The sequence below is a fragment of the Quercus lobata genome, chromosome 5, assembly GCF_001633185.2.
Source record: "Quercus lobata isolate SW786 chromosome 5, ValleyOak3.0 Primary Assembly, whole genome shotgun sequence".
Classification (NCBI taxonomy): Eukaryota; Viridiplantae; Streptophyta; class Magnoliopsida; order Fagales; family Fagaceae; genus Quercus; species Quercus lobata.
The window spans coordinates 55,148,824-55,176,123 of record NC_044908.1 but is presented as its reverse complement, the minus strand read 5'-3'; the positions used below and the strand labels follow the sequence as shown (position 1 = coordinate 55,176,123).

The 27,300-nt window shown below is 34.9% G+C and overlaps 2 protein-coding genes across 5 annotated transcripts; one reads left to right on the top strand and one right to left on the bottom strand.

The window, feature by feature from the left end:
- Nucleotides 1-1,035: 1,035 nt before the first annotated feature.
- Nucleotides 1,036-16,861, top strand: LOC115989632 (solanesyl diphosphate synthase 3, chloroplastic/mitochondrial). Of its 4 annotated transcripts, none has more exons than XM_031113423.1 (12): nt 1,037-1,329; nt 2,935-3,027; nt 4,298-4,378; nt 4,539-4,610; nt 7,944-8,075; nt 9,327-9,413; nt 10,661-10,732; nt 10,848-10,933; nt 13,081-13,213; nt 13,919-14,008; nt 14,819-14,917; nt 16,365-16,861. In XM_031113423.1, the coding sequence occupies exons 1-12, from the start codon at nt 1,204-1,206 to the stop codon at nt 16,542-16,544; spliced, it is 1,251 nt and encodes a 416-aa protein (XP_030969283.1). In that variant the 5' UTR covers nt 1,037-1,203; the 3' UTR covers nt 16,545-16,861. The 4 variants fall into 4 exon arrangements, with proteins under 4 accessions (XP_030969284.1, XP_030969283.1, XP_030969282.1 ...); XM_031113422.1 differs by having other exon boundaries at nt 10,658-10,732; XM_031113424.1 differs by lacking the exon at nt 2,935-3,027 and having other exon boundaries at nt 1,036-1,329; nt 10,658-10,732.
- Nucleotides 16,862-18,638: 1,777 nt separating this feature from the next.
- Nucleotides 18,639-23,482, bottom strand: LOC115988594 (J domain-containing protein required for chloroplast accumulation response 1). The gene is made up of 7 exons (XM_031112158.1): nt 22,800-23,482; nt 20,555-21,084; nt 20,406-20,473; nt 19,746-19,802; nt 19,505-19,594; nt 19,192-19,368; nt 18,639-19,025 (listed from the first exon to the last, which is right to left on the bottom strand). The coding sequence occupies exons 1-7, from the start codon at nt 23,333-23,335 to the stop codon at nt 18,981-18,983; spliced, it is 1,503 nt and encodes a 500-aa protein (XP_030968018.1). The 5' UTR covers nt 23,336-23,482; the 3' UTR covers nt 18,639-18,980.
- Nucleotides 23,483-27,300: the final 3,818 nt, after the last annotated feature.

Below are 27,300 nucleotides of genomic sequence, written 5' to 3'. Positions count from 1 at the left end.
CAAGATGGTCATGGTGTGAGTTTGACAGAGTTCTGTTTGGATTTTGAGAAAGTGAATGCAAGAGGAAAAAATTTTGAAGCGTGTTGAGAGGAGAGGATAATATGATGAGAGGAACTTTTAAGGATTTTATAAATTTTCCCCAAATTTGATCTCACGTGAGCAAATTTGAGTTTTTTTTTTTTAATTTTTATTTATTTATTTATTAAAAATCTAACATGGTCGTATAGTTAGTAGTTGAGATGACATGAAAAATCATTTTTTATTACTCCGTTTAACACATTAGATTTTTCCGTCCAAGTGGATAACGACAGAGATCAAATTGATAGGACACTGAAAGGTTAGTGACCAAATCGATATAATTGAAAGGTGAGAGACCAAATTGACATAAAGTGTAAAGGATAGAGATTAATTATGTAGTTTACTATTCTTTATTTGGATGTGAATTTTGACAAATTTACTGTAATATATCATTTTATCCTTATACACTATATTTGCAAAATTTTTAAAAGATCAAATATCAACATTTATGTTATCAATCAAATGTTTAAATTTCAATTTTTTATAATATAAAATTATGTATACAAAATAAAATTTATGAATTGAATAGTAAATAACATTTAATTAATACCAAATTTTTGACATACTTATTAAAAACATAAAATACATGTAATTTAACTATTAAAATCTTAAAATATATAATCATGTTAATTTCTTTATTGGTTCTTTGGTCCATTATTATATTCTGGAGTTAACTATTTTGGCTAAAAAACCAATTTGGAGGCCATGCTCTAATTACTTTAATTGTCAATGTCCTCAATTAAAACGTTAGTTGGATTTGATAGAAGCTATTTTTTTTTTTTTTTAAAGAAAAAAAAAGTGATGTCATGGTGTACAATGTAAAAGTACAAGTGGTCATGTCACCGCTCACCGCTCACCGCTCACCAATAAACACCGCGTTGCCTTAAAAAGAGTAACGATTTTAATAAGTTTATAAAAGTTTTAACTAGTTTTAGTTTTGTGTATATTTTGAGAGTAGTAGTAATAGTTAAGCATGTGGCAGCTGTTCGCCCTCGTCATAAGTTAAGCACTTTTTGATTTTTTTTGCACTGTTTATTTTAGTTTTGACTCTCCTCACCGCCTCCCCTCTTCCTCATCTACCCAAAACCTCAAACCTCCCATTCTCTCGCTCTCTTCGACTTGACGATGTTATTTTCGAGGATTTCGAGGATTCGTAGACCTGGCTCCAATGGGTTTCGTTGGTTTCTCTCTCACAAAACCCACCTTCAATTCCTTAACCCACCTGCATATTCTTATTCTTCTACTCATAAGGTAATGTTAAATGCTAATGCCTCATCTACTCTGTAATCTTAATCTATATTTTCCATTTTCAATGTCATCTTCTGTTATTGTACCTTGTTTTGTCTTCAATCTAGGATGTTCTACCATGAGCTACTACCGCTGTACTTACTTGGATAATTATTTACAATGTATTTAGGATTCAAAGTCGTCATTTTTTAACCTTTTCTTTTCTCCCTGTAAAGTGGGTGAGGTTTGGCTACACTGTTTCCTGTAAGTCCAACCGACTTTGATGGAATAGAATGGTGGAAAAGAACACATGTGACCGACCCCAAAATTTTGATTTCTGTTGTTGTTTGTGCAAAAATATGTTGTTGTATTGGGTTTCGGGTTGGAATATGTGGGACTGAGGTGAATGGAGTAATGGGTCGAGTCAAGTGCGTGTTATTGGGTGGTGGGTTGTTGTTGTATTTTGCTTTGAGCTGAAGAAACAGTGAAAAAAAAAAGGTCTAGTGGTGACTGATTGTCATTGTTTTATGATAGATGGGGTTGGTTTTCCATTTGAAATGTATCACTGTGGTTTTGGTGTTGTTGGGTTCAATTGGTGAGAGTTGGAGATTCAATATGATGTTTGTGAGGTGTTGTAGTTCTTTAATATATTTGCATGGGAATTTACCTAATTTACCTGAAGACCACTGGTAAATCCAATAGAGAAAAATGACTGGAGAACCTCTGTACTATTCAAAGTTCACTACTTTGAAGAAAAATCCTTATGATGATCCTTTCTCATATATGCGTGTATGTGTTCAAGAGTGTGTGCGTGCTACTATGTCTTCTACTGTTACTGGTGTTTCTTCTTTTTCTGCTGTATATTTGTTAGAGTAAAGCTCTGCTTTACTGACAAGGATTGGTGGTTGTATATATGCAGTGCCCTCTTATATTTGGTTATTTATTTTATTTTTATGAATGAAAATCTAATTTTGATAAAAAATCATGTATACAAACTGTCTAGTTACACACCAGGACACAACACCAGACTAGCAGCAAGATGCTGAAAAAACCTCAACTATACACCACAAAACCAGAGCCAAAACAAGCGGCAAAGGCTTTTAAATACTCAGCTACAGAAACATTTTTTTTTTTTTAATAGATACGATACTCTACTACAGAAACTACCTTGCCTTAAAGGAACTCTCAAGAGGCTACAAGGCACCCTATTAAGAATCAAGTTTCTCACATAGATCAAATATTTGGAATATGGTTCTGGGTTGTTTGATGTGGATTGCTTGGACGGAGTGGAATCGTTGTTTGAGGATACATAAAAATCATTGGATCATTTAAAAGAATTGTGCCAGCGCACTCTTTTTGATTTTGCTTGGTGTTGGGGTTCCTCTGATTGTTCATCTAGCATAGAGTTCCTTGTTTCTCTTAGACTAGCCGTTTGGTTTTTGTCCTTTTTCTTTCCTTGTTCCTTTGTGTTCATCATCGTGAACTCAATGTTTTTAATATTTTTGATCAATATAACTACACTTATCACCTATTAAAAAAGTCTTATGTTATTACTAATCAGTTGGAAACCCCTTCCTTGGATAATATTCTGCCCCTATTGCTCTCATTCTTATTTTTGGTGATTAGTAGGTTTTGGGTTGCAGAGAAATTTTTTCCTGGGGTTTGCCTGCCTTGCATGGATTTAGACATAACATCCATCATCAGAGCAGCTCCATAGTTGAGGTAAGGTGTAGAATGTTCGTTGGTATGTGCACTGTGTTTGACAATATTTCTACCAGCTTATATCTTTTGTGGAACAATCTTGAGTGCCAAAAGTCCGAGACTCAGGGCTAGTAGATAATATGATAATATCAACAAAAGAACCAGACGCGATCCTGTACTTAGAATTGAAATATGATGGTGCTCAGAGTTGTGATTGGTAAGGCTGAAGATGGGATCCACCTTGTGGGGAGAAGGTGGGGGGGATAAGTGATTCAGATGTTGAATTGTTTAATTTGTTTCTGAAAAGCTGAATTGTATTGCATGATGATATAGAGGAAGGTGAAAATTTTCAATGTATGTTGCTTTAAAAAATAGGCCTTTTCTGGAAAGCTATAACTATATAAATGTAAGGTTATCGCTTATGGTGAAAATGGTAGTCCATTTGAGCTATAAGGTTTATGACTAACATGGATAGAGCTCTATGGGGGATTGTATTCTGGGGTTTGAGTGTTGATTAGGCTGTGTGTGTGTTTGAATTTATTAAACCTTAAAATGGGTATTTTTTTTTTCGTTTGTTTTATTTAATTTTTTTATATGAGGCTTGTGGCTTGACGTGGCTGATGCTATTTTTGCATAAAACAGAGCTCATGAATGGCTAAACAGGTATCCTTAATTTGTTTTTGTGCCATCCTTGTGATAATAATGCTCTAGAAAATTAAGGGAAGCAGAAGAAAACAAATAATAATAACATAGATAGTTCAAAGTGTCTAAAATTTATGAGTTTTTGAGGCAGGGTGTGTGGAAAATGCGAAAAGGCCATGGAAAGAACTGCAGAATATTTAGGCTATTTGAATTGGGTCAGCATGTTCCTGTTGTGGAGTTAATTTAATTTGTACCATAGGTGCTTATATTGAACTTAACTAAGCTTTCACCTGTGTTTGCATCACGCCCTTGTGCCAAATAAAAGGTGCATCTTTAATCCTGATATTAAGTAGATTAAATTAATGCTGTTATTTATGGATGGTTAACCCTTTTTTGTGTTTTGAGACTAAGGCTTAGTTGTTCATGTTGTTAACCCTTTTTGTGGTTTGAAAGTGCAAGTATGTCCAACCTTCTGATCCTCAAGATGATTTGTTCCCCTTCCAGCCCTTCTATAATTGATTATTTTTACTTTATAATTTTTATGTAATGCTTCAGATTTTAGTCTTCACTTAGGAAATTAATATGTTTTTCCATTTTATGTTGATATTTTTTTGTTTTCTTACATGAAATTGTTACACTTTTTCTCTAGGAACAAAATGACCCATTTTCACTTGTTGCTGATGAACTATCAATGGTGGCTAACAGATTGCGGTCAATGGTTGTGACTGAGGTATCTAATTTCTTTCTTCTTGCTTTTATCTTTTCTTGTTAACAGAGTACTTGGTACATTTTTGGGGACATGCATGCTTGGAAGTAGTAGTAGATGGCTTTTTTATGAAAAAAAAAAAAATTGATATTATGCGATCAAAGCTGGATTTCATCTCATACAGGTCCCCAAGCTAGCATCAGCAGCTGAGTACTTCTTCAAAATGGGAGTGGAAGGGAAAAGGTTTCGGCCCACGGTAATAAAATCTTTATTTTTAAGCTACTCTTGAGGGTTTTGCCACTTTTTGGATGATTAATTGGTTTTCACCTTATCATCTATAGCAACTTATGCTTTTACTGTGAGTTTGATTTTGTTTCTCCTCGTTGTGAGAGGAAACCATACGTGGAATAGGTTGTGCTGCCACTCATAAGAATGCCAATTTTTTATTTTCATACTACTACCATGTTTAAATGGATTTTAAGGCTATTGTCTCAAGTCAAAGCTCAAGTCAAATCCCTATAGCCAAATTTCCAAATCTTGAGAATTATGTGACTCGAGGCACACACCCGTAGGTTTTTCTCAGCCATCTTATACTTATTTAAAAGATGTCTCATATGAGTATTAGATCTTTTCTAGTATATTACATATATTTTATCTATGGCCACAAAATTTTTAAATCCCAAAGTATTTAGTGCCCATTTTTTATAGGTAAGAAATAATTTTAATGAAAAAAAACTACTTAATGCAAAAAAAGGCATTACATAGCTGAAAGAATTAAAAACTACAAGAAATTATGTACAAGAAAGGCGAGAGTCTATAAACATTGGAATGGAATCACTAGATGCGAGTCCCTAAGGTCTAGACCAATCAAATAAAGTGCCTACAAAAGAGGCTTGAAGTTGATCCCCAAGCTCTTCAAATCCTTGAACGCACAATTATTACACTTCCTCCAAATGCCCACATCAAACACAACAATATCAAATTCCAGATGTTTGATGAATGCTTCCCTAACTAGTTTCTCCACCCAACCAAAAGATCAAGCACACTCTAGTAAAACCCAACATACCCCAAATGTTCTAAAAACAAAACTCCATAATTGATAAGTTCCCCTACAATGAATCATAATATGGTCCACCGTTTCCCCACTACATTGGGACATGCAACACCAATCCACCATAGTTTAGCCTCTTCTCCTTAGGTTATCATTGGTGAGCATCTTACCCTATGTTGCCGTCCAAACAAAAAAGGAGGCCATTTGAGGGGCCTTTACACCCCAAATACCTTTCCATGAGAAAGTGACATAAGAAGACCCCCTCAAAGCATTATAAAACGAGTGAATGTCAAAATTCTTATTCTTCTTCAGTCTCCACCTTAGTTGGTCTCCACTCTCAGTGAGAGGAATATGTGACTCCGCAGGATGGAGAAAATCCACTACCAACTCCATCTCCTAATAATTAAAATCTCAGGGGACCCTCACATCCCAACTTCACCTCCCCCACTCTGGTTCACCCATAAAGATTCCTCTGAAGCCTCCATATCTGTAGCATTCTCATATGAAACTGAGAAGGCCACTTTAAGAGGTTGGTCATGGGTCACCCCACCAACAATCGTGCCAAAATCGTACTCTATTTCCCATACCAACCTCAAACCAAATATGTTGCCTAAAGCTCTCCCAACCCATCCAAATGCCCCTCCAAAGACCACAACGATGAGTATTTAGTGCCAATTTGTTACAGCTTATTTTTTTATGCTTTTTGAAAATGGGTAGTTTGAATAAGTTGTACCTAGAAAAAAGTAAGGTTTCCAAAAGCTGTACTTTGAAGAAGTGTGGTTTCAAAACAGGATGCCAAATGGACACTTAGCATCTGAAGTCCCGAGTGCTCTTCACTGAATCACGAAGCAAATCCTCCAAAATAAGTTTGTTAGAATTTAGATGTGTGTCGTTGATGCATTATTTTTTTTTGATCAATAAAACTTTAAAAAAAAAGTTTGATACGTAAACTTTGAGTGAATTTTAAAGCATGCACATATATATATATATATATATATGAAGTCTTTTTTGTTTCGGAAAAAGTTTCTATACATACTGGTTTGGAGGAAGTTCCTCCAAACCGCCAGGTGGCAACATTAAACAATGACAAGTGTCCTGGATATTTACATGACCAATTTTAGCTAAAAATTGAAAAAGTAATGCTGTTTAGTAGCGTTACTAAACTTCTTCTCTCTCATTCAGTCTTTCTAAATCAGCCTCTTTTTCTTTCTCTCTCTCCTTTGTCCTGGACTCAAATCAAAACATGAGGTTTTAGCACCAACATTACATGGCCGAATTCACTGGAAATATGGCACCAGCCAACCTTTTTATTTTATTTTTTTGACTGATCTGAGATTTTATTAATGGAGAAACAAAGATTACAAAGATGTTGTACACTATCTGGCACTTGATAACCTCACCACTAGGTTAATGGCCCAACCCCAAAATCTTGTACACAAAGATCTTAGTCAAAGCCCCTGACCATACCCACATCAAAGAGATTATGAAATCTAAGACCAGCAAATTAACCCCAGCCTTTTTTTCACAACAAGGATTCTGGATATTTTTGGTTTGGATTCAGTAGGGGTTGGGCAGACTGGCAGAGAGAGCATGTGGTTGGGAACTGAGGAGGAGGGGAGAGTAACGTTACTTAACAGCGTTACTTTTAAATTTTAAGCTAAAATTGGTCATGTGCATTGCACATGAAATGCACATGACCAGGACACTTGTCAGTGTCTAAAGATGCCACCTTGTAGTTTGGAGGAACTTCCTCCAGACTAGTTTGTATACAAACTTTGTCCTTTGTTTTCTCTTTTTTATAATGAAAAATTGTTTATTATGCCTTATTTTTTTTTTTGTGAATTCATATTTTACCCCAAAATTTTGGAATTAAGGCTTGGTGGTGATTGTTGTAGTTGTATGAGAAATTGTTTGTTATGGAAAGTAATTATTCTGTATAGTTATTCCTTGCCTGAATAGAATAGAAATACTTGACATAAGCTGTAAGAATTGAAAATTGAGGGTGCATCTCTCCAAGTTTGGGTGTTCTTACTTTTTCCTGTGTGTGTGTGTGTGTGTTTTGGTGCGTTTTTGTTCAAATGCTGCACTACACAATTGGGGGTAGCCCTTCCCCTATCTGTATATCCCTCGAAATATGGGTGAAGGTGGGATTCTATCTCGAGTCTCTGGTATGATGCTAAGAGACTACCAGTTGAACTAGTTGGCACATTCTGCAGGTTAAATTTACTTAATGTTTCAATATAGTGCATTTGTAGGATCAACATACCTTAGCTTCCATTGATATAAGCAGGACTGAGGGGACTGGATAAGCAACCTTTTATTTGTTAACTTTAGTGGATTAGCATGAACTTATAATTCTTTTATAATTTGCTCATGTATTGCCGTGTTGACTTGGTGTTTCATCTCAGCTCTTGCTTTGGAAATTTATGATGGCTACATGGTTTATAAGTTCACACTTTATTTGGTTTTAACTTGTATTTTCTAGTTTGTGCCTCATCATCTTTCATTTATACAATAACATAGATATGTTCTGCACAGGTTTTATTATTGATGGCAACAGCTATGAATATTTCTATACTGGAACCATCTCTCAGAGGGCCAGGAGATGCTTTGACAACGGAACTGCGTGCAAGACAGCAACGTATAGCAGAGATCACAGAGATGATTCATGTCAGTTCTTTAGAATTTTATGGTTCTTTTTTTAAGATTTTCTGCAGTGCAATATTTTGCCAATCCTGATACGTCTTTCAATTATCTGTCCTTGCATGGATTGATCAGGGCTTTGGTTCCAGTCATCTTAAATTTTTAATATTATAGTAAATTTAATTGTGAAAAAAAATGCCTTATCATATGGTTGAGAAGAGTTTCTCTATTGAAAACAATGTCATTCAGTGCAAAAATGACTTTGTATCTCTTTGATCCTCTATCATGAAATTCTTGGTCTTATGCACCTTGCTTTAGTATTCATTTTTAATTTGCACTAGGTGAGGTTTTCTGATATCCAAGCATCACTTGCTTTCTTCTTCATGAGTCTATTTATCTTTATTGTCCCACTATTAATTATAAATATACTATTTTCTTCCACTTCCATATCATCATATTGCTTCTAAGGAGATCTTACAATTATCATTCTTCCCATTTCTGCCTCAAGTTGAGTAAAAAAATCTTCCCATATTTCTTGTTTGCATGTGTTAGTTTTCTTCAGAGCACAGATCCCCTTGGGACCTATGATATTTTTGAGGTTGGCCCTAGCGTACAAAATCACCTCTTATCCCAGTTAATGGACTGCTCTAATTGCCAATTCACGTGCACATCTATGCATTAGCAAGTATACTAAACATCCTTCCAATTCTGCAGTGGGAATGCTCTGACGTTCTCGCTAAAGTTATAGTCATCCTTTTTGTTTGTTTAACATGTATAACTAAAATCATCAGTATCCTAGTTTTTATGGATTTTGACCACAATATCCCCTAGTAATAGAGTGTTTATGTTCAATGCTGTTATTCAATTGTATCTGGATGTCTTGCCTTTTTTTTTCTCCCCTGGTTGAATTGTACAGGTGATGAAATAAAGTGTAATTGTTGCACTTTCAGAATCATTATAAACATGTGTCAGTGTGCCTGCATCTTCCTCTGTGGAGCACTAACTTTTTGTTCCCATTTGATAGTTTCTGATTCTGATTGATTGACCCTAATTACTATTAATCCTTTGTGACGCAATAGTTGTAAACAAGCTATGGGATTTTTATTGAAAGAGCTGTTGCATCTTGCATGTATTGTCCATGTATTTGAAATGTCCTGGAGTTTTAGGAGATAATTTTGTTGGCTTTATGCTTTTTACTCTTAATTCATATTGTTCTTTCCATATAAAGATCCTTCTTTGTTATTGCTTGTAGACTAACAAAATCATGATTCTCTTCAGGTGGCAAGCCTTCTACATGATGATGTATTGGATGATGCAGATACAAGACGTGGTATTGGTTCATTAAATTTTGTAATGGGCAATAAGGTACATCTTTCTCTTAAAACTGGTTAGTTTTCCCTTCTACTTTTTTGAACATAAATATTTGTAACATATCTCTGCTATTCTGTATTAAGCACTGCAGAAATTCTATTTTTGGTCTTGTAGATATTAATATACTGCACCAAGGATTCTTCTTTCGTTAAAAATATCAAGGATTTTTATTCCCCTTAGCAATTTTTAGTAATCTAAGTTGAGTAGAAAACTTTCGCTAATCATTTCTCTTTTGTGGTGGGGGATGGTTCTCGTATTCTTTTTTGGCATAATAAGTGGACTAGTGATGTTCCTCTCAAAATTCTTTATCCTCAGTTATTTTTGTGTTAAGCTAATACAGAGGCTTGTATTTCTGAGGTATTAAGCCTTCTTGTGGGTGATAATGACAGAGTGTGGAGTTTAAGTTTTCACAAGGACTTCAATAATTGGGAGTTGGTGGCTTCCTACTCCTTTCTTCATTTCATCCAAACCCGAATATTTAGGGAAGGAGGGTGTGACAGGCTTTGTTGGGATTTTAATGGCAGTGGGAAGTCTGATACTCGGTCCTTTTATCATAAGATTCGAACTGCAGCTCCTTCCACTTTCCCTTGGAAAGGAATTTGGAAAGTTAAGGTTCCTAAAAGGGTGGCTTTTTTTATGTGGACAGCAGTCCATGGTCAGATTCTAACTTTGGATAACCTTATGCTTCGTGGTCGCCCTTTGGTGAATCGTTGTTGTTTGTGTTGTTGTAATGCGAAATCTGTGGATCACCTGTTACTTTTTTGTCCGATAGCTCATTCTTTGTGGATGTATATGCTTCGGTTGTTTGGGATGGAATGGGTCATGCCAGGTTCAGTTGTGGACTTATTATTTTGCTGGTATCATTGGCTTGGAAAGCATAGCTCAGATATTTGGGATTTGATTCCAGGATGTTTAATGTAGATTATTTGGACTGAACGGAATTGACGGTCTTTTAAGAATGAGGAGAAAACGGTGGTTCAGTTATTAGAGTATTGCCAACGGACCCTCTTCGATTGGTCTTGTTGTTGGGGCTATTCGGATTGTTCTACCCTTTTGGATTTTCTTTCATCTATTAGTATAGATTAGGGGCTGCTTCTGTCTTTCTTCCTTTGTTCACTACCCTGAACTTTGTGTGCTTTTCTTGCTATTCTTTTATTAATAATATTCTCTCCTAACTTATCAAAAAAAAAGAGTAGTGTAGCCTAACATTGTTGTTTTTCCTTCCCCAATCTGTAAAGCAGTTAGCAGTATTAGCAGGAGATTTTTTGCTCTCTCGTGCTTGTGTGGCACTTGCTTCATTGAAAAACACAGAGGTATCATGTTTCTTATGCATTAATGAACATGTCAAAGTAGATTGAGCAATGAGCAACACTTACCTATTTTTTCTGTCTCTAACACATTGCTTGTGCCATCACTGTGTGTCCTTAGGTTGTATCATTATTGGCAAAAGTGGTGGAGCATCTTGTCACGGGTGAAACCATGCAAATGACTACAACATGTGAACAACGTTGTAGGTATCCTCCACTATTTCCATCATATTTATATATTTTGTTTTTTTCTTTCAACATATTTTTTGTGAGAAGATATTGAGTCTTATAAACGCAATACCTTGGTCTTCCATTAAAAGTGCTTTTTAACTTCTTGATCACCTTTTGTCATCCTATCCATTACTCCATAATATTGTTCATACTTGCTAATGCCTTGAGTTAGTTAATTATTTCTCCCCTTTAAAGGAACCCGAACCACTATTTTAGGTCACTTCTGTGGAGCTCATCATATTATTATTGGAATACATTATAGAGTAAATGGTTGTCAACCACAGCTTATCTAGAGGACCTACTAACATGTTGGTTCCACCATTTCTCTAACAGTTTTTACAGTTTGAATGTCTTTCTGGTCTAATTCAGGAATTATGAGTGCTTATGTGTACTCTGTACAGATGCAAATTCCTTTGTCAATATGATGTCTTTTGTGATCTGCTCAACCATCTGTATTCTATTGACATTTGTTGAAAATTAGAAATGATCCAGTATTCCAGTCTCACAATATTTTTTTATGAATATTCTACTTCATCATCTATCTCAAGTTGTTTCTTTTTCTTTTTAATAATAAATTTAAGAGATTAAATACTGCCAATTGATGTCTTTAGATTTTAATCAATAATAATTTAAATGCAATTTCCAACAATTGAGATTGCCTAACTATTTTTTCTTATGTAGGCCTGTAGATCGTGAAGTTAACTCTAATTCACTATTCGTCTCTTATCTTGTTAATGTCCTTTTGGGCACCTTCATGTCATTGTTGACCAAAATACAAGTTGTTCATGATGATGAACACAGGAAAACATAGATAAACAATAAAGAAAAAGAAATCAAGAGGCTATTCTAAGAGAAAACATAAACTCAGAAAGAGAGGAACAATCCGTAAAACCCTAGCATCGAGACCAATCAAAAAGACTACGTTGGCATAGAACTTTTAACTGTTCCAACGTCTTCTCAGTGCCCTCAAAGGAGCGATGATTTTGTTCCAACCATACAATCCACATCAAACAACCTGTAATCAAATTCCAAATATCTGAAGTATGATTGCCAAGCCAATGATGCTAACAAAATAACAACCTCGCCACAGAGCTTGGCATGACCCATTGAATACCAAAAACCTGAATGTTTTATGACATAAAGTGTCTCAAACGATGCTTCTGCACTAAATTACATTGGTGATCAATGTTTTATGAATTTTCACACTTGACAACATTGTTTGCCCTGTATCAATTCAAATCTTCCAGGAACTTTTGACCTGCTCAATGCTATGTCTTATGAATTGAATATAAGCATCCTTCCTCTTAGACTGTGGGGGTCCCACCCACTCTGAGAGAGAGGATGCATATATTCAATTCATAAGATACCTTCTCCCATTTGAGGCTTAGTAAGCCAAGCTCACAAATTATGACATGTATACTGGGCCATGGTAATGCCCTGATTCACCTTTCTAATTCAAAATAATAGGTACGAACTTCCCTGCAGGCAATGGTCACCTTCTTGGGTTTGTCCGCCGAGGCCAACTTCACCTAAGGGAATTTTGTTATACCTTTTCTTAGTTAGCTCTTCATGCCTTCTGATGTGTGATAGAAATCTACTAGGAATGGCTTGCTGGCAATGGGTAATGTAGGATGTTCCAATTTTCTCCTTTGTTGGGCTACAAACTTGTGGCTTAAACACATGACCCCCCCCCCCCCCCCTCTCCTCTTCTCTCTCTCTCTCTCTCACACACACACACGAGTCCTGGATTATGTGGCAAGAAATGGGCAGATTGGCTTATCAAAAACAAAATGGGGAGATTGGGTTTCTTCGTTGAAATTGAATATTTATAATCCACACTTTAAGTATTAGTAGTTTCATGAATGGACACGAGCTGGATATTTATTTTAGCAGTTCAATTAGCAATAAATTCAACCTTTAGGGAGTAGTTATTTTAGATACTGTTCAGGGTTTCATGTCATGCTACTGTAGTCGTAGCAGTGCAGCAGTAAAGGGATTTTTTTTTTTTTTTTTCCCTTGTCTTCTTACAAGTAGGATTTTAATAAACTCTAGCCTTTACTTGCACCTCCAGGATTTCTGTAAGGTGATTTTGTGATAATATAATATTTTTTTGGCAAATGCAGTATGGAATATTATATGCAGAAAACTTACTACAAGACAGCATCATTAATTTCCAACAGCTGCAAGGCGATTGCACTTCTTGGTGGTCAAACTTCAGAAGTTGCAATGTTGGCTTATGAGTATGGCAAAAATCTGGTTTGTAAATTTTTATAATTCTTTCATCTGTTAATTACTTTAAAGAGCAAGCTAAATAGTGGGATCTTTTTGAGTTTATGAGCCATGTCCCAAGATGCAAGTATTGATTGAGTGATGAAAGTATAGAGTATACTTTCCTTTCTAACCTCAAGTTAGTAGGCCTCTTGTTCTATTCGAAACTTAGTAAACATCCAAATTAGAATAGAAGCTATCCCATAAAGATACCAAACATGGCAGTTAAACTGAATTATGCAAAGGATCTTTTGAGCTGAGATCAGGCTGTAGTGGATCAAACGGGATCATCCTTATAGATTGTGGCCTGAACTGATTACCATCATTTTCTTATTCTCAATTTATTTCTGAAGATGTTTTAATTTAGCTGTGATATTTAACTAGATGTGTTTGGCTGCACCATTTTTGTTGCAGTTGTTGTAATTTCCTGCTTCTGTTGCTACCACTAGGATCAACTATTGAAAGACAATGCTGTTATTAGTGAAAGAGCATAGCCTATTGTGTTAAAATCATAGCAGCAGTCATCTGTACCTTTATTGGCCTGTGGTTGTGACTGTTATGTGTATAGGGACTGCAAATAAATCTCAACTGGATGCCTCCTTTGCTTACCCTCTCAAAATGTTTAAGATTCATTTTTTTTTTTGTATGCATCTTTAGAGCTGACCTTTGAAATATTTTTCTTTTCTTTCACAGGGATTAGCATATCAATTGATAGATGATGTACTTGATTTCACAGGCACATCAGCATCCCTTGGAAAGGGTTCTTTATCTGATATCCGCCATGTAATTTATCTATCCTTAATGTGATATGTTATCAAAAGCAACCCTATTAATCATTTTATTTGTCCCTCTTTGCCTCCCCTCCCTCACTTCTATAAATTATCTTACTTATGCAAAGAATGATATGAGTTAGAGTTCACACTTTAAAAATATGACCGTTCAGATACTTAGACAATTCATTGATGATGTCATTTGGTTCTAGTTGAAAACATCTTGAATTGCATGATTCCATGCAACCCTCAACTGTTAATAGTTTGCCCATCGCTGCCTAGGGACTTAGTTACTTTATTGTGTTTTGGAGATAAACCTACTTAAATAACTCAAAATCTTTAACTATAGCTGGAGATGTGCTGGGATCACAAGAATTAAGGGTTTCTCACTTTGATTCTTCTCTCCTTCATCATGAGACCTTTTTAACTACTAAGTAGTGAGCAATACCTAAAATAACTGCAGTATTTCCTATTTGGTTTCTTCATTTGACCCAACAAAATTGGGGATTTTTCTCTGGTTATCAGATGGTGTTGTATTTATTAGCTTGAAATATTGTCGGCATCTTAGGGTATTTATTAATATCTTTATTATAAGGTACAACTGCGGTTGGCCCAGAGGTCCAATTGGTTACCAAGGATCTGGTTTTAGAATATTGCTCTCAACTATTTTTTCACTTGCTAAATTTTAAAGTTTCCGTGTACAAACAGATGCTGTATTTACACAGCATAGCTTGTTTCCTATTTTTGTAAACCCTATATGAATGTCATGTAAAATGACAACTACACCTGGCTTTATCAAAAAAATTAATAAGCTTTTTTGTAGGGGATCATAACCGCTCCAATACTGTTTGCCATGGAAGAGTTCCCTCAGTTGCGTGAAGTTGTTGATCGGGGCTTTGATGATCCTGCAAATGTTGATGTAGTAAGTCCTTGTGGTTCCTTTTTCTTATTTTAAATTTATTTTTTAGACATTTTTATGTGATTTGTTATGCTAGTCCATGTTGAATGTTGAAGCTACTACAGACGTTACATGAAGATGCTAGTATTTCACTTTCTTATATGCTATTTTAGTCTCTTCTGCAAGGTGTGGTATTGGTATGATAGTTTCTTTGTTGAAGCTATTACAGACGGTACAAGAAGATGCTAGTGTTTCACTTTCTTATATGTTATTTTAGTCTCTTCTGGAAGGTGTGGTAATGGTACAGTAGTTTCTTTACAAAATTGAAGCACCTTCTATTGCATGAAGTCCTGTAACTCTCAGCTGATTGAAACTCTCTGCAGCAGAACACCGGTTTTAAAGTTTCCATCAATTTTCTAATAAATTATTCTCTTATCCAAAAAAAAAAAAAAAAAAAAAGAAGAAGAAGAAAGTTTCCATTAAGTTTCTATTAGGTTTGACTTCTAAGCATTTTTTTTCCTGGTAAAATTTGCAGATGTTTCTGTTATTATTTTGATTTTCAATGCATAATTTTAGGCATCTTTCAAACAGAAGTCAATACTTAGCATAATAATGAAGGAATTATTAATTTTGGTTTTATAGGTTTCACAAAAGTTGAGAGATATCTCTATGTATTTCTTGCTAAGCACTCTTATTTTGACTAGGAAGTAGGCACCACTTTTTAGTTTGGACTCTTTTTAAGTCTATTGTGCAAGACTTCGACTTTGAATGAACTTCTCTGCCTAATATTGCTCTACATTGCTAAAGCTTAACCAGTTTTAAGACTTGTCTTCGACTTTAATTACTCTCACCTTCAAAATGACCCATCTCCCACTAACCTTTCCCAATAAGATTTTCAATCTAAGGGAAAATGAATTGAATAACTGGTTATATTTTCTTATAGGACCTTAATCAGTTATGATACTATAACTTGTATCATTGAGGGGTCTTTTCTTTTGATGAATGAGCTAAAATTTATTAAACACAACAGCACGAGTGTAAGAAGCAGCCAGACTGCAACAAAACTGATCACAAGCAAGAACTCTGCAACAATGACAAAACATCACAACTTAAACTTTCTCCAAAACAGAAAAGCGGTTTCTCCATTGACTTAGATTTTTGCCTCTGTCCTATATTTTTAAAACTGTATATGCAAGCTATTTGGTTCTATTATTGAACGTGTAACTGCTTATTTTTGGCTAATGGCTAGTACAAATGGGACTTCCTCCCTCAATAATGTGATGTTGGGTAAGGTTGTGGGTTCAAGAACCACCCACGAGGTGCATGTGTAAGTTGCCAATAAAAAAATGAATCTGTTTTAACTTGATCTTTCTGAATCTGTTTATGGGACTTGCAACCTTGAAAATAGTATTTCAACCATTATCTTATTGGATTCATTTACTTAAAGTTGATCTGTATTGTGAAAAATTAGGCTCTTGACTACCTGGGGAAGAGTCGTGGAATACAGAGAGCAAGGGAGTTAGCCAAGAAACATGCTAACATTGCTGCAGAGGCAATTGACTCTTTACCTGAGAGCAATGATGAAGATGTTAGAAAATCTAGGAGGGCACTTTTAGATCTCACTGAAAGAGTCATTACAAGGACCAAGTGACAGACTAGTGGTGCTCCACCCATTAAAGCACATCGTAGGTTTTCTGTAACATTAGGGGGAATGCCTCTTATTTTGATCAATATTCTTTCAATCATACCATTTTTGTTTTTCAATAATTTTCTGAAAAACTCTCTTTTATTGTAAATTAAACTCAAATGTGGAGTTACAATGTGACTTGTTGCTTTCATCCGGAATTGGTTTCCAGTTTTGAAGATCACCACGTCCTGTACCTGTGTTTTGGGAAGTACTTATGGGTTCAAAAAGTAGATATGTCTCAAGATTTTCTTCAATTAATTTACATTTTCATTGTAGTTTTATTGTTAAGCTAGCTAAACTGGATGGAAACTAAATTTATTTTTAATAAAATCCAATTTCTTTTGGTATCTCTTTCCTTAAATAGATAAAACTTCAGAAAGCAATGACAGGCACTTAAGCAGTCATGCTGCACAGAATGCCACATTGGACCCTATTTTGATTGCTCAGTCTTTGGTCTTTTGGGCCTCGTTTAGTAACCTTTCTGAATCATCCAAATCTCCGTGAGTCAGTTTTGACTTTTGAGAGTTGCAGAGGCAGGTGGCATTGGCCCTTTAGCTTTTTGATTCTGAACGTATCAATGCTAGACCCTGAAAGGCTTAAAGTTAATAAGCTTAAAATAAAGCACTTACAGGAGGAAATAGTAGAGACAAGATTTTCTTGAGCAGAAATTGGGGAGAGAAAGATTACATGTTTAGGACCTTCTGGAGGTAGCTTATAGACTAGAGGGAAATTTTAAAGCTAGTAAGAAAATAAATTATGAATACAACTTGAAAGAGATTGCCCTCTTATAGGTAAAATAAGCACTATTTGCATAGTAGGAGCAATTGGAATCAACACTCATGGGGAGCAGCGGGAATCATTCAGGAAGTAATAGTAGCAAGAATCAACTTTTACTATTCAATTGGAATCAACTCTCGAAGTAATAGTAGCAAGAATCAACTTTTTAAATTCAATTGGAATCAACTCTCGTGAGGAGCCACATGAATCATTCAGGAAATAATAGTATCAAGAACTAGCTTTTACAATTCAATTGTCATCCAAAAGTAGTTGAAAGCACAAAAACACCTTGACATTATTTGCATAGTAGAGAGTATCAAGAAAGTATGAACTAAACTTTTACTATTCATTTTACATCCATCAAAAGTAGTCAAAAGTGGCTGAGAGTAGTTCTTCCAATAGTTTTCTCGTTAGCAATTGTTTTAGCAATTTTGTTAGCATGTGCCAACAGAGTTAGTCATCAGCTAAATCAGAGGTGAAAACAGGATCATGACCAAAAAGAGTCTGATCATAAAAGTAATAAGGTCATCTTTCATAGAAACAAAGGCTTTTGAGGATGCTTCAGATTCTTGTTCATCTTCATCATTTGAGTTAGTATTTGTAGCTTCCTCTTCGTCCTTCCAAGACTATTTTAACAAGGCAATCAAGGCAATTTTAGTAAGTCCATTGAAAGCATACTTCTTTTTTGACTTAGCAGATGACTTAGTAGATGTAGTAGTTTGAGCAAGAGCAGGAGCTTGAGCTTGAGCTTGGACAATAAAGGTAGCAGTGCTTTGTGAAGCATTCGGGAAGTCACGGGTAACATCTCATAGTTTGATTATATGTTTTATATGTTCTCACTATGCATGCTAAACAAATGTAATTTACCATTCGATCCATAAACTTATCTTTATGGATTATTTTAAATTACTTAAATAATTAATTGATGACATGACTATTGATCTTTGATTACCTCAAAATTTTACTAATATGGAGAATATACGAAAATAATGTAATTTAATAGTGAATTTGTTAAAATTCACATCTAATTAAAAAATATTGAGAAGGTGTAAGTAGAATATTGCTTAAAGTTATATCATGTGTAATTTGAACCCACCCTTATATATAACCTTTTATATATATATATATGAAAATTTGAGCTAAGTTGGCCTCATAGATTACAAAGTTTGTCACAGCCGTTCGTGAGCCATGCCTATTTTGGTCCTTCAAAGTCCAATGAAAATCTTGACAAATGTCCAATGGAAATATTTCAACAGAAAAGACGCGTGGGATCACAGTCAAAATAATTTGTCTGAACCTTGGCATAATATACAGGTCAATCTAGTCATCATCATCATCACTATCACTCTCATTCTCATCCTCATTGCTTATATTCTTATTGGGTTTTACAACAGCAAATGAGATGCGGCATATTACCAAAAAAAAAAAAAAAAAAAGGTCAAACAAACAAACAAACAAAACTTTTGAATACATGATGATCTAGTGGACTTTCAAACCATTTTTACCAATAACACTTGCTTCATTCATTGTCCATGTTTCACGGGACTGCTTCAGCAATCGAATCTTCAGATTTGTTCATTGTGTTTTCAACTTCCAAGTCAAAAAGGATCCCATATTGTCCCATTAGTCAAGGAAGATATCTTGGGATACGTAAGCAGCCCATGCATCCTATAACAACACAGGAAAGATGCATCATCTTAAACATAGTAAAGATCCAAATTGAAAACTTTTTACCAACGGTGGTTTTACTATTCCTTGTTCTCTCAAATTTTTTTTTTTTTTCTAGTTGTTAGTGTCTAAATTGCACAGATTCTCTGCAAGAGCCAAAAGTTACCTGAAGGATGGAGAAAGCTTTCTCTGCAATGTATTTTTGTCGGATTGTTGCTCCTCTTTGTTGCAGCTTGTCAGGGTGGAGACAAAGCCTTGCTTTTTGATAAGCTTTCTTCACTAGTGTACTTTCTGTTAGGCTTGTTATAGGGATAGCATACCATCCACTATTGGGCCATAGGACCTGAATCAATGTCAAGCAATATGGTTATATATCAACTGGCTGGTTATCCAATATTATGAAGCTATGATAGCCATATAATAAAAGTGTTAACAACAATGGTTTCTTTATGAATGTAGTCAAGCACAAAAGTTCTTACTTGATGTAGTTCTGAAAGCAGCAACTTTATGTTGGTTTCTTTGCCAGCCGACCACACCCTTATGCATTCATCCAATAGCTCCACTTCCACCTACAGTTTTCATGAAAGTAGAGATCTTTTTCATTATAAAAAATGTAGGGAAATGCCAATGTTGATAATTTAAGCTATCTAGAAGGGAAGAGAGGGAAAAAGACACGAAGTTTGTATTACTTCCTACAATAAAGGCATGTCAGAAGCTTACATCTTTTTCTGGCTGTAGTTTTTCTTCTTCAACTGTCCAATTTCTTTGTTCTTCTTCCTGCAAAAGAAGTAGATGGGAAAGAACTGTCAACACACCGGCCTCGTCATTACTTGATTTTTAAAAACCGTCTTCTTTCATGGAGGAGGACTTAGATGCGGCCAGGCAAATGGCATTTACAAGAGTATTGACTCTCCTCTTGTTGTAGAGAAGACACTTTACAAGGGACCAAAACTGTGAATACTCCTTTCTGTAGGCTAATGCTTGCATCAGTGCTGTGTAGCCAAGGCATTGCCCCCCAAAATAAATTTCACTTGTCTTCTTTACATTTGCCGTAAGAAAGGTTTCCTTCGGTTTTGACCCCCCAAAACGGTCTCACTCTATTCATTTAATGTTTATGTGGGGGTTGTCATATTTCAATAAGTTTAAGAACATAACATTTTCACAACTATTAAAATGGCTTGTGATTGGTGTATGATTAAAACGTTGTTAGTGGTGGACTCAGGTGACAGTGATGTTCCAATCATGACAAACCATATTAGTAGTTGTAAAAATCGTTGTATTCATAGCATTACTCGTCCTATTTATTAGATTTATTAACAGTGCATACATGATACACCATGGCAAGTCCTTGATTTTTATGCTCTCAGAAAACACCTTTACCTTTGTAGACTGAATCATTCCATGCTCATCTATTGGTTGATTTGATAATTCACTTGCATTAGTGCTTCCTGTATCATATGATATGAAAATTTTGTTATTTTTCTTCTTGTTGGACTCCTAATACATGCCAAATAAAATAACCACATTACCTTCTCTTTCAACATTTTGCTCATTGTCATGTGGTCTCATGCTCAAATCTTTCTCAGAATGTGTCTGAAATTTCTCTTTGGCCCATGCAACTGCCTCGTCAATAGAAATTGCTTCACTGGTTCCCTCTCTATGGTCAAAGTTGATCTCAATGACATAAGAGCTCATAACTTCATCTTCTTCTTGTCCCTCTTCTTCTTTTGGCAGTACATGATCTTGAAATCCAGATTCAGCCTCTCGGTCCTGATGAAGCGAAGAGACAACTGATGCAGGGGAGTTCATGAGTTCCAAATCATCCACAGATACTTTGACGCTTTGATACGAACTTGGTTCAAGACTAATGGTTTCTGGGGACGATACCCGTTTTGGGAATCCATTATAGAAGCTTCTGAAATTCTCATGGTACTCATTTTCCATGAATTCTTGCTCGGTGTAGGAAGAACTATTGCTAGGAAATGTAGGCTTCCCTTGTTTCTTAGAATATTCTTTGGGCATAATTGATGAGTTCCATCTAGATGGGATATTGATTGGCCTGCAGTAATAATCAAGTTATCTAAAGTCTCAATTATTTGGATGCTGAGATATTGAAAATCATTATATCAATTGTTCCAATGACTTATATTAGACAGTGAACTTTTATGAGCAGAGGGTGACATAAAACATGTGTAAGGTTCTATTTTATTGTAATAATTCATAAGTGATGAACAGAAAAAAAAATTGCATATGAGGCTATGAGCCTTGCACAACTTGGGAAGCACTTCAAGACTAAAGTACTTGCTGCGATTTATATATGATTGGCCTTCATATATAGCCTAGCAAGTCTATCTTCTAAATTCCTCATCCTATAGAGATTGATGGTTTGAGCCTTCAAATACTTAAATATAGGATGCTCTAAAATGACTTGATTTAGGTAATTTTTCAAGTTGCTGCCAAATTTAACATGTCTTTGGGAAGATTACATATATCAGCTACCAAAATAGACAAATAGCACGCTTGATTGACATATTTTCATCATATCTCACAAAAGAAAGACTTGAATTGTAAACTCTATAATAATTCATACTATTTTTTTTTTTCCTTTAAAGCAATGAATTTGGGAGACTACATACATCAGCTACCAAAATAGATACAACATTCTTCACTAATTTTTGAATAAATTTGAGGATACATCCTATTTCACAACACATTGAAGTGGTACATTGTGGACATTTTCTACCCACCACTTCTTACATACATTCATATATCCCTTATTATTATTATTTTGAATTTTTTCTACCACTTACAGACAACCACTTCAATAAATTATGAAATTAGGTTTATTCGCATTATTATTGTAATTTTTCATAATTATTAACATGTACTATTGTGATTGAAATAATCGTTACTTTTGCAAACAATGACGAAACCATGTACAAGCAGAGGAGGGCTGTGGCCCTCCCCAAATTTTTTTAAAATATTAAATAATAAGTATATATTTAAGATTTTAGAAAATAAGTCCATAAAAAATTATATTTACCCCTCTCAAGAAAATTATATTTACCTCCTAGTTTCGTCCCTGTTTGCAAAGCAAACTACTATTCCTCTAACTCTTCTTGAATAAATATTGAAATTTATAATAATAAAAATTGTCACTTTTTACGTAATTCTATCTTTTGCGAGATTTTTATAGAAAATGTTAGATCTAAAATATTTTTTACAAATTGCTAATTTGGTAAATAATTATTTAATAAAAAAAATAATGTAAATAGTAAGCCTAAATTAGAACTAGTAAATATTTACCATTTCATCATAAAAATATTCCAAAAAAAGTTTATGCGAACGTTACTCTATTTTTTATTAAGCAATGGTTAGACTTATGTTGCTTTTATTCAATTTAAAGGTTGAAACTTCTTTCTCAAAAAAAAAAAAAAAAAAATAAAATAAAATAAAATAAGGGTTGAAACTTGAAACTTGAAATGAAAGACGAGAAAAGTAAAAGATTGTACTTATTTGGAAACATAGTCAGATGTCAGTGAATCCCTACTTTCAAAGTTTTACTCCCGCGATCATCGGAGTATAACGACATCGTACTACCATTATTCCAGTATTCCTATACTACCCTTACCGATCTACAAAAATTTAAAGCACAAAACCGGCAAATATAACAAATTTAAAGGGGCATAAGTGTCAACTAAAAACTACGTAACTGAAGTTAAAAACGGTTAGAAATGAAGTCACAGTACAAAAATACTTCGTACTCCCACTAACCTGAGCTTTGAAACAAAGGAAGACAATGCCACGTCATCTCCGATCACCGGCCGGTGGAGAGGGCTCAGATCCTCCGAGCTCAGCACCGACGACGAGTTCGACTTCGACTTCGACTTCGCCTTCGAATTCGGTCTCGACCGATCCCTCGACTTCCGGTCGAGATCATCCTCCGATCCAAATATATCGCCGTAAAACCCCCCTCCTCCTCCGCCGCCACCCCTCGCCGGAATCCTGAACGCCGGCAAGCTCCTTCCGTCCTTATCAGCCGGAGTTACAAACTCCGGCGGCCGGAAAACTTCCCCGTAGAATTCCCCGTTGTTCTTGAAGAAGTCCCCGGAGAATTTCCTCATAAGCACGCTCCGCGGCGGCCCGCCAAACACATCGGTAAAGTCCTCGGGGTCTAGAGTTTCGGCTTCCTCACCGCCGCCGCCGCCGCCGCTACGGCTAAAAATGAACTGTTTCGACGATGCATCCTCCGTGGACCGGCGCCGCGGGAGGCTCGGCATTCCCATGCGCATTCGCCACGACTCATCCATAGATTCCGGCACACCGGAGACAATAAGAACTCTTAATATCTATATATATATGTACACAGTACTGAAACAAAAGAATGGGGTTTGTGATAATTTTATATAAAATAAGAAGAAGAAGAACAACAATAAAGACTTGGGACAAAAAAGGAGCTTTGTGAAAAAGTGAGTATAACTTTGTTTATATGAAAAAGTGATTATGGTGTGCTGTTTATGAGTTAATAAGAGGAATATAAAATAAGGTTATGATGAATGAAATCTTGATGATGTTTTTGTGAAAAATAATACCATCTCACTACTGTAAGCACACGCTTGCTTACCTGGAAAGATGTTTTTGGTTTTGCAATCATGGTTTTATCCATGTGTCCCCACAGCTGTGTACAATACAACCAACATGCTGTTGTTTTTTTCTCTCTTTTCTTTTTATTTGCTTGCTTTTGTTCTTGCTTTGCTTTCCCTTTTTTCGGTGAGTTAATAATTCATGTTTTTGCGTTTTTTTTTTTTTTTTGCTTTACAGGTTTTTGGGTTCTTGTTTGTTAAAGATGCTGGAGGAATGAGTACTGTAAGTGCTCCGTCTTAGAAAATGGTTTTGTCATAACTTAGATTATGCCAAAAATATGTCCTTCTGACTAACCGACTTATCTTGTGTGAGTTTTCCCACCTCGAAGGGGTGATTATCTAGTTCCACGTCATCTCTCTCATGTGGAATATTTATTTATGTTTTCTCTCTCTAAGCACTCTCATTATTATTGCTCATCTTTATCTCATTAACAATGAAATAACCTCGTTATAAATGGTAGGACACCTTAATTCAAACCTATCTTGCTCTTGACCTATCCTATTCACCCTACATGCGTTTTTTCCAAACCCTAAAGAGTGGATGAGCTTTTCCCTTTGAGTCCTGCCATGAATTTGATTAATTGATGTCACCATTCATATGAAAAGAAGAAATACCTCATCATTGTACTTTGAATAATTACTCATATATTACATTTTTAGATTGAAGACAATGCTAAATGGCATCACCTGACTATCATGAATGAAGATGTTGTATATAAGCACGTTATTACAAATGTTATAGGTAGAGTGGGTTATTATGGTATTCTTCGGAAGTACAATATATTCATACTCTTTTCTCTCACATGAATAATGAGCCCTAAGATATTGTATATAAGCACATCATAGGCAGGGCAAGGTAGCTTCATGCACGAGTATTTGCTAAGTAATGCAACCTTCCCTTTAGCAGTATTTCATATTAACTGATTACTCTGATTTTTAAGTAGTTTGAAGTTTCTGTTTGTAATTTGTTAGAGGTTATAATTTTGATGTTATTTGTTGCTAGTTATCCTGTGTGGCATGCAGTTTCTGGTGTTTGCAAGTTGTATTATGTTGCTGGATCAATAGATATGGTGACATATTGATATTTGGCAGTTACATAAAACCTTATTTATTTATATAAGGTGAAAAGAAAGAGATTCTACTAAATTCATTATACTACAACATATTTAGAAAATGATTATCTGGTAAAGTTGTTAAAGGTGAGGTGAGGGAAAGGATGGTTAATATCTCATAAGGGGACAATGCATGCCCTTGAAAGATCTCTACTTTTCCAATAGACATCATCAATCTTAATTTCAAGCAAATATTATCAGCAATAACGGGGTGACAAACCAGGAATTATCCTGATTAGCTTAATTGTAAATATAAGCTAGCCCAATAGACCAAAAAGTTCTGAATTCTTCCTATTATAACTGTTATCCTCGGAGAAAACTACATTAAAGAACCTCGTGGACTTATGAAGCTGGAGCAAGAGATTCAAATCATCACTAAAGGACGAGACAATATCTCTGTAACATGCCTATTGATTAAATTGTTTAAACCTTCATTTTAAGCGACATACTCCTTTTGTTCCAAATTGTTATATCTATTTAGAAAACTCAACTATTTAGGAGAACATCATAAAATGTCTTTTCTCTTTAAAACTAAGTTAGAAGTTTTATAAATTACTCTTAAACAAATTTATAAAAAATTTAAAAAACCGTTTATATAAAAAAATAAATAAATAATTCTGCAAAGCAATTTTTGAAGTTATTGTAGATTACAAAACTCTATTCGCTTACTACCCCTACAATTATAAACTCTATTGGCAATAGATTACAAACTTATCTTCAAATTTAAATTATGTAGCCACCAAAGCTCATCCAAATTCAATCTTTATTTTCAAATTAAATTTTAATACGAATACTAATAAATTCTACAAGCTAATGAAAATGTTAATAAAATAATGGAGTTTGACTTTTCAAACAAGACTTAATTTTGGGAAATTCCAAAATGGAATATAAGCAAAAAAATTTTGGGATGGAGGAAATAATATATTATAACAAGTTTGCGAAACATTCACATAAGAGAGGAAAATAAAAACATTTCAACTCATAAAAAGAGACTTACTACTTTTCCTACGTTAAAGAACACCCCTATCCATAAAATAATATGATTGGAGGTATTTACCTGCTTTTAAGTTTGAGAAGGGTGGCTAACTTACCTTGGCTGCAGTCTATAGGGACATCAGAAGTTCAAAAAATTGAGCAAACATTCAAAACTATGCATCAAAAGTTCAAATTATTGATCAATTGGTTTTATATGCCGATAGGTATACTAATTTTCAGTCAAAGGGCCCGAATTCTTAGCTTGTTTTTCAACTTCATCCAATTTATTTGGATTTATTTTTGTTTTTAGGCTTAAACCAATGGGATTTGAACATATAATTAATCAGTTAATCATCAATCAATCTATATATATATATAAGCAGAGATTTCAAGTGAGAGAGCATAAGCTATTGCCATGTGGCACTCTAATATTGCATTTAGCTTTTTTAGCCTCTTCTCATTAAGTTGTTTTTACTGTTACTCAAAAAATTACGTTAACTTATTTTTACTATTATCTAAAAAATGGGTTGTTGTTGAAAATTAAACCAAGCCATATGAAAAGCTCAAACCCACTTATTCCCTTACATATTATGATTTAAGCATGATCCTTTCTCATGTGTAAATGAAAGCCTAGACCCTAACCCGCTTACAAAGTCTCTTTCTCCTTCCCCATTGTAGATGAAACTTGAAAGCCAAGACCCTAACTCACTTAGAAGCTCTCTTCCTCTGTACAAGCTTCCCTTTAGACTAACACACTCTTCAACATCTTTACAAACAACAGTTTGTAATTTGGATTCATTGATCCTATTTGACCAAACCAATGTTCCTACTCATTTTTCAAGTCTTAGTTCAACCATTCTGTGTAAAATAATGGAGATGTATGGTCAAGGAAGATATAAAATCACTCTAAAAAATAAAAATAAAAAGGAAATGTATAGTTTAACCTCAACAGTCCCACCACTTTATTTTCTCTCTCTCTCTCTCTCTTTCTCTCTCTCTCTCTCTCTCTCTCTCTCTCTCTCTCATATATTGAGTGCTATATTAGGATTTCCCAAATTGAAAATAATATTCAATCTTACCAATGGGCTACACTTTGAAAGGATTGTCTACTAAGATAACAAGTGCTTCTCTTGTTGTATTACAAGAGTAGTTCTTAGGTACTCCCGGAGCACAGTGAATAGTGTTCCATTATCTCACATTTTTGATAGGGTCCACTCATTAAATTCATTATGAGATTCATCATGAATGTGAGAGGAAGGAACACCATTTTACTATACTCCGAGAGTACCTAAGAATTTTCTGTGTTAAAGAAAAAGTCAAATGCTATGTGATATGACATAATCACCAATAGTCATATTGCATTCAACTATATTCATATTAAATTTTGAGTCGTCTGTGATGCTATAGTACTAGATATGAAAACCAATTTGTTAACGACTTTTGATATGCTCCTACAGTTGATTAAGAAATTCACAAGAAGTTGGATCAAATTGTTTGTGCCTTCAAATTGCAGTTTTTTATTATTATTTTTACACAAATGCATGA

Excerpts from the sequence above, each read along its gene's own strand:
- LOC115989632 (XM_031113422.1), top strand. The coding sequence starts at position 1,204 with ATGTTATTTTCGAGGATTTCGAGGATTCGTAGACCTGGCTCCAATGGG. Across the intron at positions 1,330-2,934 it reads CTTATTCTTCTACTCATAAG|GTTTTGGGTTGCAGAGAAAT; the intron begins GTAATGTTAAAT and ends GGTGATTAGTAG. Across the intron at positions 3,028-4,297 it reads AGAGCAGCTCCATAGTTGAG|GAACAAAATGACCCATTTTC; the intron begins GTAAGGTGTAGA and ends CTTTTTCTCTAG.
- LOC115988594 (XM_031112158.1), bottom strand. The coding sequence starts at position 23,335 with ATGGATGAGTCGTGGCGAATGCGCATGGGAATGCCGAGCCTCCCGCGG. Across the intron at positions 21,085-22,799 it reads TCCTTTGTTTCAAAGCTCAG|GCCAATCAATATCCCATCTA; the intron begins GTTAGTGGGAGT and ends TTATTACTGCAG. Across the intron at positions 20,474-20,554 it reads GCAAAATGTTGAAAGAGAAG|GAAGCACTAATGCAAGTGAA; the intron begins GTAATGTGGTTA and ends CATATGATACAG.